Source organism: Camelus bactrianus, chromosome 12 (assembly GCF_048773025.1).
Source record: "Camelus bactrianus isolate YW-2024 breed Bactrian camel chromosome 12, ASM4877302v1, whole genome shotgun sequence".
NCBI classification, from domain to species: domain Eukaryota; kingdom Metazoa; phylum Chordata; class Mammalia; order Artiodactyla; family Camelidae; genus Camelus; species Camelus bactrianus.
This window is the reverse complement of record NC_133550.1, coordinates 35,819,627-35,832,272: the sequence shown is the minus strand read 5'-3', so window position 1 is coordinate 35,832,272 and position 12,646 is coordinate 35,819,627. Positions and strand designations below refer to the sequence as shown.

Here is a 12,646-nt window from a genome sequence, read left to right as displayed (position 1 = left end):
AAGAAAAGTAGTATAGCTCAAATTGTCAGGTTCAAGATCTTCTATCCATTAGATTTGATAGTCTGTCTTTCCAACTGGAACTAAGAAATATGGTACCACCCTGAATCCACAACTAGGATGGCAGAGAAGATATCAGTATTGTATACCCTGGGCTAATTTAATTGACTTCGCTCCTGATGACCCAGGTACAAAAAAGAATAAATAGCAATTCCTTTAAAAGATTCAGATGGTAGGGATCTGGGCACATTTTCCACTATACAGAGGACAGCAATATAGCTGAAAAAGAGTCAGCAAAATAAAAAGTTCTAAATTAGATGGTATATAAGTTGATACGATATAGAACAATGGCTGGATGAAAAGAAGTGTAATTTGGAAATACTGATACTAATAATCTAAGTGATAAAACATTATGATATTTTACATAATCCAGATGATTCTTCAAACAGAATGATAATATTAGATTTATGCAGTAAGTTTTAAGATAAAAATGTAATAATGATAAATAATGACAAAAATGATGTTTCTTGCATAAGAGCTTTAAGCCCATAAGATTTGATTGAGTATAACTAAGTCCCTTGTGTCTCAATTCACAGAATAAAAGAAATGTGAGGTGGGAAAGTGAAAGGGAACTAGCATTTTTAAGGCAGTAACTACCACATCTAAAAAACTGAAGCGAAATTACAAGATCCAGATCTGAAAAGACTAACTTGAATCATTTAAAGCAAAGGAAAAAAAGATAGGAGGGGGAGACATCTGAAAGGGGTCACTTTTCCTTTGATGACAGAGAGTGGAACATTTGAATCATTCAGAGGACTCCTCACATTTTGACTCTGTCACTAAACCATTAGGTTACCTGGCTAAAACACTGTTAATAAAGTGGTGGTTAAGGCTGTACATTCTTTCACTCTCCAAACTGTACAGGATCACATTATTTGAAACATAATTCCATAGATTAAAGAAATTCAAAACCAGAAAGGCCATCCGTCAATGACAAACAGAAAGCATTTTGGCTTAATCTGAAGAATTTTGAAGTGGTTCATGTAAATGCCCACAGCTTGTAACAGCAAGACTTTATTAAGATTTCATTCCCAGTGAATAATCCCATACTTGGTGAAGACACCCAAAAATCAGGGAAGTTTAATTAAGTAGTTTATCCCACTCCCTCATGGTCCTGTCTGTTCTTCCATTTTCCCTGTGTGATATTTGACATGATTTACACTCTGCACATAATCATCCTCAGCAACATTTCTACCACTTTCAACTTGTCACTGTTGACACCTCGTGCCTCTCCAAATTCACCTAAGCCCAGGGGACTCATGGCAACATGAGACAGGTATCATCAGACACAATTAACTTCATCACAGGTAACTAAATACACAAAGACCCCAGTCCAAATAAATGGCACTTACTTATGTCCATTTAAGGCCGCATGGTGTAAAGCAGTGTAACCCGAACTGTCTGTGCAGTTCACATTGGGGCCTCGCCAGATGCTGCAAATAAAGCATAAGCGCAGAGTTAACGGTTAAGCAGAATCGTGCTTTGAAAAACAAAAAGCCTGAGAGTCCCACAGTCAGAAGCATGATGCACACGAAAATTTTAGTCATGTAGGAAATGATTGCCACCTTTTATGCATTCCCCTCAGAACAGTAACTTCATTTATTTGATGCAGGAAAATTATTAGGGAATATAACTACCTTCAGAAATTATTAGCAAATGTAGGCCCACTGCCATGCATTAAATTTGTACCCCAAAATTCCCTATCAGTTTCTATCATTACTTAAATATTGGACGCAACTAACATTCAGCTACTATATTCTTTACCAAAGAATAAAGATTTATGACACCTGCCTCCTCCCTTTTAACACATTCTGAGATGACAGTGATTATAGTTATAAGTTATAAGATATTTTTGCATATGGGAAGAATAGAAACACTTTTTGCTGTTCCATTGCTACCAAGAGAATATAATAAGTATTTCATTCATGAAAATATAATTAGTTGGATTGTCACAAACCATAATAAGATTCTAACAGTTCTGAAGTTATTATTTTACTATATATGTTCTGAAGATAACACATAACTATATGAAAGAGTGAGTACACTCTATCCTTGATCACTACAGTTACACAAAAACTATGTATAGCTTTTGAAAAAATAAGGCACTGAAAAACAATTTTCCAAAAGTACACCAAAAAAATGACTTTATCTGATGTTATCAGAGCCATTAAAACTAACATCTAATGACAAACTAATTTAGGTATTCACAAAATATTTACTATATACTAATTGTATGTCACATATTAAGCAAGGCATTGAGAATACAAAATCATAATTCAAGGTTCTTCTTTACAAGAAAAGACTCTAATGGGGAAAACAGACAAATAACTAACAATTCCAGAGTAGTAAGATAATTGGGTATCAGAGAGCATACAGGCATCTCTGAGAAAAGAATAGCTATTCCAAACAAGAGATCACAACCAACTTTAAGGTGAGATGATGAAAATGAGTAGAATGCATTTATTTGATAGTTATTAAAGGGACAAATCAATAAGAATCAGGCATCAACTGAAGGAACAAAAAAGTAGTAGCACAGACTGACTCAAACTTCAGGCCTAGACGACTGGAAGGAAAATGACAACATTAACAAAGATGTGAAAAAAGAAGCAAATCTGCTTGGGGGAAGACATTGCAGACGAAGAGCAAACTATGACTTCAGGTCTGGAGACCCAATTTTAAGTAACTGATATACTTACATAAAAGTAAGAATCCCCAGAAGACTACAAAAATATCTAGTTAGAAGTTAGACTACCTGAGTTCAAAACTCTGGCTCCATTACTGCTGGGGGTAGCCCTTGATGAGGTATTTAACCTAACTGAATTTCAATTCCTCATCTACAAAATAGAGATGATAATAATAGTACTACTTTATGGTGTTGTCAGGGTCAATGAATCAATACCCATAAAGCACTTAGGGCGGTAGTAGAACATACTACTGGCATCTATTATGTTTGTTAGAACTAATTATTATTAAATAGAAGGTAAAACCATGGGAGTGCCTGAAATCAGACTCTGTATGAGGGAGGGCATTAGACTTAAATACCTCAGTGGAAAATGTGTATATAGGGAAAATGTGTACATGTGAAACCTTCTCTCAATGGTTGATATTAGTTTAAAAGTATCAATCCCTGGTTAAAAAAATTGAAACCTGAGTTGGGTAGATAGTTCGAAGTACAAGGCAACTCAAAGCCTGAAAACCTCCCAGACCTCACTGAAACTGTCAGAGAACTTATATGAAAGTATACAATGAGAAAAAGAAAAATGAGAGAAATGTGGGATAGACAACAGAACCATGTTTAATTAACAGTACATAAGGGTCCAGCAGAGGGAATAAGTTGTATGAAGGACACTGAGAGTTGTTCTGGAATAAATAAAACCAAGAGAAATCATTTTACATTTTAAAACAGGAAATTGTTCCAAAAAGAAGAGAGGTCAAGTTAGATGAGAATTAAACAATTTATTTGGAAATAAAGAAGGTCTTGAAGCAACTAATATCCAAACATAATTAGTCAATTGCAATGTTTTAACTTTATTTCAATCCAGTGGTTTCTTTCATTTAATGGGAGCTTACCTCCTAAGTATTAAAAAAAAGTAATAGTTAAACCAGGAAAGTTATAAAATGTGCATATGTTTTACAATTTCATTAAGATTGTTAAGCTTTTAACATTCTTTTTTTTTTTAAATCAATCATTGAAGCATTTTCAATCCCCTATTATATTCTTAAAATTGTTGTACTTTTGTTCCTCCTGCTAAGTTCATCTGGTCTTTCCCTATTAACTTCCCACCTCTGTGCTTTTAATCATGCCCTTCTACTAACCTATAATAGATTCTCTAACCAATTCATACCTTACCTTTCCTCCAAAACCCAGATGAAGATTCACCTACTGCAATAATTCTTTCTCTAAACACTCAACACAACAGCTACTTAATAAATGCATGCTAAATTACATAAATTTAAAAATTAAATAAAGGATTATTTTTAATGAATAAATAAGCTATAGGTAAAACAAGTGTTAAAACAAATGCACTGTACTTATTTTAAATAATCTATAAAATAATGAAAAATAATCCAAAAGAGTCTAAAGAAAAAAGCAGAAAAGAGAAAGCATAGTTGAGACAAATACAAAACAAACTGTTACAAGCAGATTTAAACATAACATATCAATAATTACATTATCTATCAATTTTCTAACCACCTCAGTTAACAGTAAAATCATCAGAATGGATTAAAGAAAGTAAGACCCAACTATAAGTCCACTACAAGAAATTCATTTTAAATATAGATACAAGTATGTTAAAAGTAAAGGGCATAAAAATCATATTAACACTTAACAAAAGAAAGCTGAATAACTATACTAACATTGGACAAACCAGATTTCAGAGCAAAGAATATTACAAGGGATTAAGTCACTTCATAATGATAAAGAAGCTAATTTATCAGAAGAACATAATAATCCTAAGTGGTTTTTTGCATCTAATAACAGAACTTCAAAATACATGAAGCAAAAACTGATACCACTGCAAAGAGAAATAGACCTACCCACTTATACTTGGAGATTTCAACACCCCTCTCTCAACAATTAATAGGACAAGTAAACAGAAATTCAGTAAAAGTAAGTCTTGACTAACACTACCAATCAACCTGACCTAACTGACATTTACAGAACACTTACCCAATAGCAGCAGACTACATTTTCAAGTGAACAAAGGACATTTATCAAAATATATCATACTGTGGATCATAAAACAAATCTCAGTAAATATAAAAGATTCAAATGACAGAAAATATGTTCTCTGACGCCAATGAAATTAAATTAAAAATCATTCACAGAAAGGTATGTTTAATATCCGTAAATATTAGATAACTTTCAATTGAAGTCAGTGCTCATTTACTATTCCCAAAATCCTAGAGCCCTTAAGAATTATGCTAAATCTACTCTGTCTGTGCTCATAAATAGAACAAGAAAGCTTGGATGACAGCACAACTGTCTACAACATGATTTACTGAATATTTTAAACCCACTGTTGAGACCTACTACTCAGAAAAAAAGATTCCTATCCAATTGTTACTGTTCAGTCACAATGTACCTGGTCACCCAAGAGCTCTGATGGAGGTATACAATGAGATTGTTGTTTTCATGCCTGCTAACACAACATCCATTCTGCAGCCCACAGATCAAGAAGTAATTTCAACTTTTAAGTCTTATTATTTAAGAAATACATTTCATAAGACTATGATACCTCTAATGGATCTGAGCAAAGTCAATTGAAAGCCTTCTGGAAAGGATTCACCCTTCTGGATGCCATTAAGAACATTCATGATTCATGGGGAGAGGTCAAAATATCAGCATTAACAGGAGTTTGGAAGAAGCCGATTCCAACCCTCATGGATGACTTTGAGGGGCTCAAAACTTGAGTGCAGGAAGATGTGATGAAAATAGCAAGAGAACTAGAACCAGAAGCAGAGCCTGAAGCTGTGACTGAATTGCTACAATTTCATGATAAAACTTGAGTGGGTGAAGAGTTACTTCTTATGGGATGAGCAAAGAAAATGGTTTCTTGAGGTGGAATTATTCCTAGAGAAGGTGTTGCGAAGACTGTTAACATGACAACAAAGAATTTAGAATATTACATAAACTTAGTTGATAAAGCAGTGTCAGGGTTTGAGAGGACTAACTCCAATTTTGAAAGTTCTACTGTGGGTAAAATGATATGAAACAACACTGCATGCTATGAAGAAATTGTTCATGGAAGAAAGAGCTAATGAATGGGGAAAACTTCAGTGTTGTGCTATTTTAAGAAATTGCCACAGCCACCTCAACCTTAAGCAACCGATACCTTGAAGAGTTGGCAGCCATCAACATTAAGACAAGACCTTCCACCAGCAAAAAGGTTACAACTTGTTAAAGGCTCAGATGATGATTATCATTTTTTAGCAATAAAGTATTTTTTAACCAAGGTATGTACATTGCTTTTTGAACACAATGGTACTGCACACTTAACAGACTACAGTATAGTATAAATATAACTTCTACATGCACTGGGAAACAAAAAAATTCATACAACTCACTTTATTGTGATATTTGCTTCATTGCAGTGGTCTGAAACCGAATCCACAATATCTAGAAGGTATGCCTGTATGCACTGCTGGTCTGTTCCTAGGGGTTCTCTTACATTCACCAATTTCTCTATTGTGGCACTAGAATGAGATTTTTTTTACTATTGTTCATAGTCGGCGGTACATAGATTACATTTCACAGCTTTTTTCCGGCAAATCCCTCTAGATGCCTATGAAATGAAGACTACTGGCATGAAAATATTTATTGTATAATTTTAATAGTAAAAAAGAGAAAGCTCATGAATGCCCATCAAAAGGGAAAACTTTATTAGGACTTAATTACACTACAGAATATTGCAACTATTAAAACAAGTAAGTTTGATCTATATGTACTGGCCTTGAAAACATATTAAAGGAAATAAACAAGCTGCATAATATTGTGTATGTCAATATCCTAAATGCTTTACATTAACTCATTTATATCCATACATCAACTATGAGACAGATACTATTATAATTCTCATTGTAATGATGAGAAATATTTGCATTAATATAAAAAATGTATGCAAAATAGTTACTTCTGAATTATTTGAATAGTCAAAATTGTCATGTATTTTTCAAGAAAAAATTTTCAAAAAAACAATCAAACATGAGAGGAGAAAAGATAGGTTTGCTCTAGATTATGAAGAACCTTATAACATGCTAAGAAGCATAGTCTTTATTCTGTAAGCAATTTGGACCTAGGAGGTTATCAGAAAGATACTAAGCACGTTTCTGGATCTGGTCAGTGTTTTAAAATGAGAGCTCTAATGACAGCTGGACGGTGAACAGAGTGAACAAACTGATTGCAGGGAGTCAGGTTTGTAGTCTGTTTCAACAATCTAGGGAGGAAACAAAGAAATCTGAACTAGTGGAGATACAGAGGTAAAGAAGAGGAAGGAAATTCAAGCAGATATGTCTATTTTATAAAACCCACGGGAGATGGTATCCATATGGATAGGATATGAGTGAAAGAATAACTGAGGTTTGTACCATGTGTGAAATGCATGGATGATGAGATATCTCTATTAGAGAGAACTGCAAGGGCAGTGGTGTCTTTGGGGGAAAGTCAAGTTTCGGTTAAAACTGACTAGAACACTAGGTTGCTCAGGAATACCTCCAGCAAAGAATGGAAAATAAATGAGGAAATACTATAAATTAGCTCAAATTATTTTTAAATTTCCTGCATGTTATTAGACCTTATAAATATTTAGTAGGGGAAGATACTGATAGTTATAATTAAAATAAGATTCAAGGTCTATAGATTTCATTTACCTATACCACCTCCATTTCCCATTATCAGAAAAAAAAAATGAATTAATCACAATAGGAGCATAGGGGAAAAAATCTCCAATGTATATCTCCTTTCCTAAACAGAATGGATGTGGATATATCTTTTTTTAAACAAGGAGGTTTAGAATAGAAATTCAGAATGCATATAAATATATTCAACTGCTTTAGGCACATATACACATATCCATAGAACATCCACACACATTTGAAAAATTATAAATAAGCCAGACCCATATCTTCCAACTGAAAACTTAATTTTAAAAAAAAATTTGATGTTCAAAAGCTCAAGCTTTGAACTAATGCTCTACTTCATTTCAACTTTCTGCACTGCACTCCTCTTGTTTCTCAAAGATAATCCTCAAATTTAAAAAGAGGGCCTATATTAAAACATTGATTAACTTAAGGCTGTTTTATAAAATGCAAGAATTTCTGAGTATCTTTAAGAGATGTCTTGAAAAAGTTTTAAATGCTTATTACATATTTATTCCCAAAAAGGCAGTTTATAGATACTTGGTCTAATTTACACTAAATTCCATCTCCTATATGTACCTGTGTATATTTTTTAAATTTTATACGTGACAATTTTTGCCTAGAATGAATGCTCCGAGACAATATGAGATCCCCAATTATCAAAGATTTAATTTCTTTTGTTATACTACTTGTACTAATGTAACAAATTGGATTAGTATGTTTTAGAACAAATATAAGCAAAATAGGTTTTCCACGGAAATTTCAAGTAACCTGGAGATTGATTAGTGAGACTATTTTATTTGCTAAGCATTCACATATTAAAGGTTACTCCTAAATAAACTAAAAGTCTGATTTTCTTGGGCCTATATTCATATGTATAGCAAATAAGATTTAAACACAGCTAATCCAAAAATTGATCATCATTATACCCTCTACAAATCTCTAGTTGCCAAGCAAAACACTGATTTGGGTGGCAACTGTTATTATTCTCATACTCTCTGCTTAGGTAACAGTATTTCCAAGGGTGCTGTGGTAGTCAGAATAATGGTATCCCAAAGATGTCCATGTTCTAATTGCTAGAATCTGAGAATATGTTATGTTGCATGGCAAGGGGGATTTAAGGTTATAGATGGTGTTAAACTGCTAATCAGTTGACTTTTCCTGGATTTTTTTTCCCTTACAACCCCAATGGCTAAAACCACTAAAATAACGAGAGTATGACTCTTGTCGATGAATTAATGGCATGGTTGTTGGGTCTCACCATTTAGTATGATGTTTGCTGTTGGATTCTCATGGACACCTTTTCACCATATTCAGGAAGCTTTTATTCCTTCGGTAATGAACAAAAAGAGGCAGAATAACATAGTGAATAAAAGCACACTCAGAATTCAAACTGCTTAAGTTCAAATTCTGCTTCTATTTCTAACTGCAGGAAAGATTATGTAACCACTCTGTGCCTCAGTTTCTTCATCTATAAAACGTACGTAACAATAACAGCTACTTCATAGGGATGTTGTAAAGATTACATTAGCTAGCCCATGTAAAGTGCTAGCACATTGCCTGAAACAAAGTAATCATCATTATTTCTGTAGGAAGAGTAAAGAAGGAATGCTGTTATGACTCATTAAATTTATTTAGATCTTTCAGGATGATAATGAGTTTTCTCTTTTAATACACTAATATATTTAATTCTTGATGAGAAACATCTTCATACTCCTGAAAGTAAACATGTCTACCTATGGTATACATATTTTAACATAATCCTAGATTGCTATTTGTAATTTAGGATTTTGTACCCATATTTATATGCAAAATTGGTCTCCAGTCTTCTGGTCTCTTTTATTTCAGTTTTGCTATCATGGTTATGCAAATGGAAGAGTTTTCTGCCCTTTTTTTTGTTTTTTAAATTCCAGAATAAATCTACTAACAGAGAAAGTGTCTGTTACCTGAATATTTGAAAGAATAAACATGTAAAATCATCAAGGACTAGCACTTCAGTGGAGTAAATCCTTAAAATTACCAGTGTCTTCTATTGTTACTGACCTATCAATACAATCAACTTTGTCTTGCACCAATTCTGTCATTTACATCTTTCTAGGAAGACAACTATTTCCATTTAGGTTTTCTAATTTTATTGAACATAAATTACACATTTTTTTTATTTATTGTTATCATCTGTATCTGCAGTTCTATCACCATTTTCATTCCTAATGGTCTGTATTATTTTCCTTTCCTTGCTTTGCCTAGGTGGGTCTATTTTATTGTCATATTCAAAGATTCAATTAGCTTTATTTTAATCAAACATCTACAGGATGTGTTTATTTATTCATGTATTTGTTTACTTTCTAATTTAATACTTTCTGTTAACTGTAAGAATTCGATATCTAAGTATTTATTATGTCTTTTTTCTAGCTTTTTGAGTTGAAATCTTACTTCATTTAAATTTATTCTTATTTAAAAGTAAAAGCATTACAGGCTATGATATTTCTACTGAGTATAGTTTTGTCCACATCACTTAGGTTTTGACAAGTCATATTTTCATTTCAATTGTTACATATACAGTTTGTAATACCATTTCATTTTGTTTTGTTTTTTGTGAGGGGAGGTAATTAGGTTTATTTATTTATTTAATGGAGGTCCAGGGAATCTCAGGACCTCACACATGATAGGCACGCACTTTACCACTGAGCCATACCCTCCTCCTGTAATTCAGTTTTGATTTCCCTTTTACTTTGAAAATTAGTACACATTTTAAAATTTTTAAGTACTTAGATTTGTTTTCTTTTAATGATACATTTCTAGTTTTGTCACATTATAATCACAAAATAATTACTCAACTTCAAATAATTTCTTTAGCTTTTCTTTGAAAACTAGTATGCAGTTTTCTTATGTTACATGAGCAGTGAAAAATACTGTTTCTAAAAGTAAGATGTACATTTTTCAAGTTTATTAATTGCATAATTCATACCATCTATAACCCTAGTTTGTCTATTTCATCAAACACTGAGAAATGTTACCATGCACAGTATGTCACTGTGATTGAACTATTATCAAACTTTATATTTATAAATTTGCTTTACATGTTTTGTTATGTTTCTTGGTTAACCAAAAGAATGATACATCATATTTATACATTATATATTTTGTTATTACAAAAAATCAATTTAATTTCATATAATGGTCACCATCTTGAATTATATTTTGTCTGTCATTAATATTGCTAGTTCATCTTCCTCTTTGTTTACATTTAACCAGTATAGTTTTGACTACACATTTATTTTCCTTCTATTTGTCATTTTATCTTGGCTGTATCTCTTGAAAACATCATAGATGCAGTTGGCTTTTTTCATTTTATAATCTCAGAAACTTTGTCTTTTAATTTGTTCACATTTGGCATTATTCCTGTGGCTATATGTTATGTAATGTCTTTATTATCCTGTTCTTTTTGCCTCTTCTCTTTTTTCTGTTTTCATGATCAAGTTTTCTTTATATCTTTATTCTTCACTAGTTATTTTTCCTTAACACTTTATTTCTACTACATCATTCCCTTATTTTTGTGCAACTACATTAAACAGGTATTTCTTATTGGCATCAAGAATTAAATTGTAACTATGCCCATCCTTAACAAAGTACAATTTACATCATTCTTTTCTCACTTTCACCCCAAAGTCTTGGTCAAATAATGTGGAATTTCAATGCAGTATTACTATTATTTCCTCTTTATGACTTTTATTTCAGAAACATTTCCTAATAATTGTGCTATTTTACAACCATATTATCAACAGTGATTTAGGTTTTAGTAGTTTCACGCTTCCCATGGTTTCTTGTATATTTAACAAGTTTATATGTGATATGGTTGATATCTTTTGCTGCCTTGAGGTAAACAAAAGTCACAAGGATTACAAGGATAGCCTTGTTGGTGAAAGGCACAGGTATTGGCATGAGATTCTCCCACCTCAGAGCTGCAAGATGTTTTTAAAGTTCAGAGTTAAGAAAGAAGAATTGGGAGTGTAAAACAAAAAATGTTGTTCATCAACCAGTTCTATAAGGATTAAATTATTAGCCAGTGTAATTGCTGACCAACAGTGTACCCTAAGAAGAATTCAGGATGAAAAACAGGATGAGACCCTCTGTGCTTTGGAAAAACAGTCCCCTTAGTTAAATGTGTACATCAGGAAGAAGTTCAATAAACTCAGACTCCTGTGTCTTCCATACATAGAAATGCACTAAAATCATTAATTTGAGATATCTATTCTTTGTCACTAGCAGTAATCTTTTACCAAGGTGTATGCTTGACTTCATGTAGTCCCTAGCCAAATCATATATATATACTGGCTTCTCCTCTATCTCTTAAAAGCAGTTTTCTCATAGCTACAGAGAGCCTGTCTCTTGGGCTATTAGTCCTCAGTAAAGACCCTGAATAAAACTTACACTCACAATTCTTGTGTTGTGCATTTTTCTTTTAAGTCAACAGGAGCATGATGTAGTCACATCCAGAGGAATGTAGCTTTTGTGCAGAGAGGCAATCTGCTTTCCTTACCTCCTTTAGGTGTAGGGGAAAAACACTGAATTGACTTCCCTCCCCAAAGCACAGGAAAAGAGGAGATTAAAAAAAAAAAAAAAAAAGTTGGGAAGCGTGTGTATGAAGGAATAACTGACAAGTTCTATCCATGGTTTAACATTCTCTTTGTTGACCTAGCCCAGAGCTTCAGGAGTTGAGGCAAGGTGGGAGGTGATGAAATGGCAAAATGTCAGACAGCTTATTTTCTAAATATATGGAATATGGATTCTGTCCAGATCCAGGGGAGCCTAAATTGGGGTAGCAAATAGTAGATGAGAATGGGAGCCACAGGCAAAAAATCAATCAATGCAGCAGGAGGTAAACAGACATTAGAGGAATACAGCCTGGGACTACCTGTTGGGTATAACAATGTCTATCTGTAGGAAGCTATTGACAAACCAGTTGAAGAGTAATGACAAGGGCAAAAGGGTAAGAAACCTTGCCACAGGCTGTCACGCTGTATAAGAAGACATCTTTAGGGCGTTTGCCCTCCTCCAGCAAAGCAAAGGGAGGATTCAGGGACAGAGGGAACAGGAAGGTAAGGGGAAATAGGTCTGAGTTACCTGTCTATATATTCCCCTCCACACTAAGCTACTTACATAAAGGGAGAAAGCTTTGAATGAAACATGAGAATGAAGTTTTCAAAGGGACAGGACCAACAAAATTGAA

The 12,646-nt window shown here is 33.2% G+C and overlaps 1 protein-coding gene across 9 annotated transcripts in view; it reads right to left on the bottom strand.

Annotated features, from left to right (window-relative positions):
* ANKS1B (ankyrin repeat and sterile alpha motif domain containing 1B) overlaps window positions 1-12,646 on the bottom strand; it is an 860,784-nt gene that overhangs the window by 745,240 nt on the left and 102,898 nt on the right. For all 9 annotated transcript variants that reach the window (XR_012510715.1, XM_074375248.1, XM_074375245.1 and 6 more), the window contains exon 2: window positions 1,410-1,490. Coding sequence is in view for 8 of the 9 variants with exons in the window: in XM_074375248.1 (XP_074231349.1) it covers window positions 1,410-1,490 (81 nt within the window). In the remaining variant the exon portion in view is untranslated. The remainder of the gene's footprint in view (window positions 1-1,409; window positions 1,491-12,646) is intronic.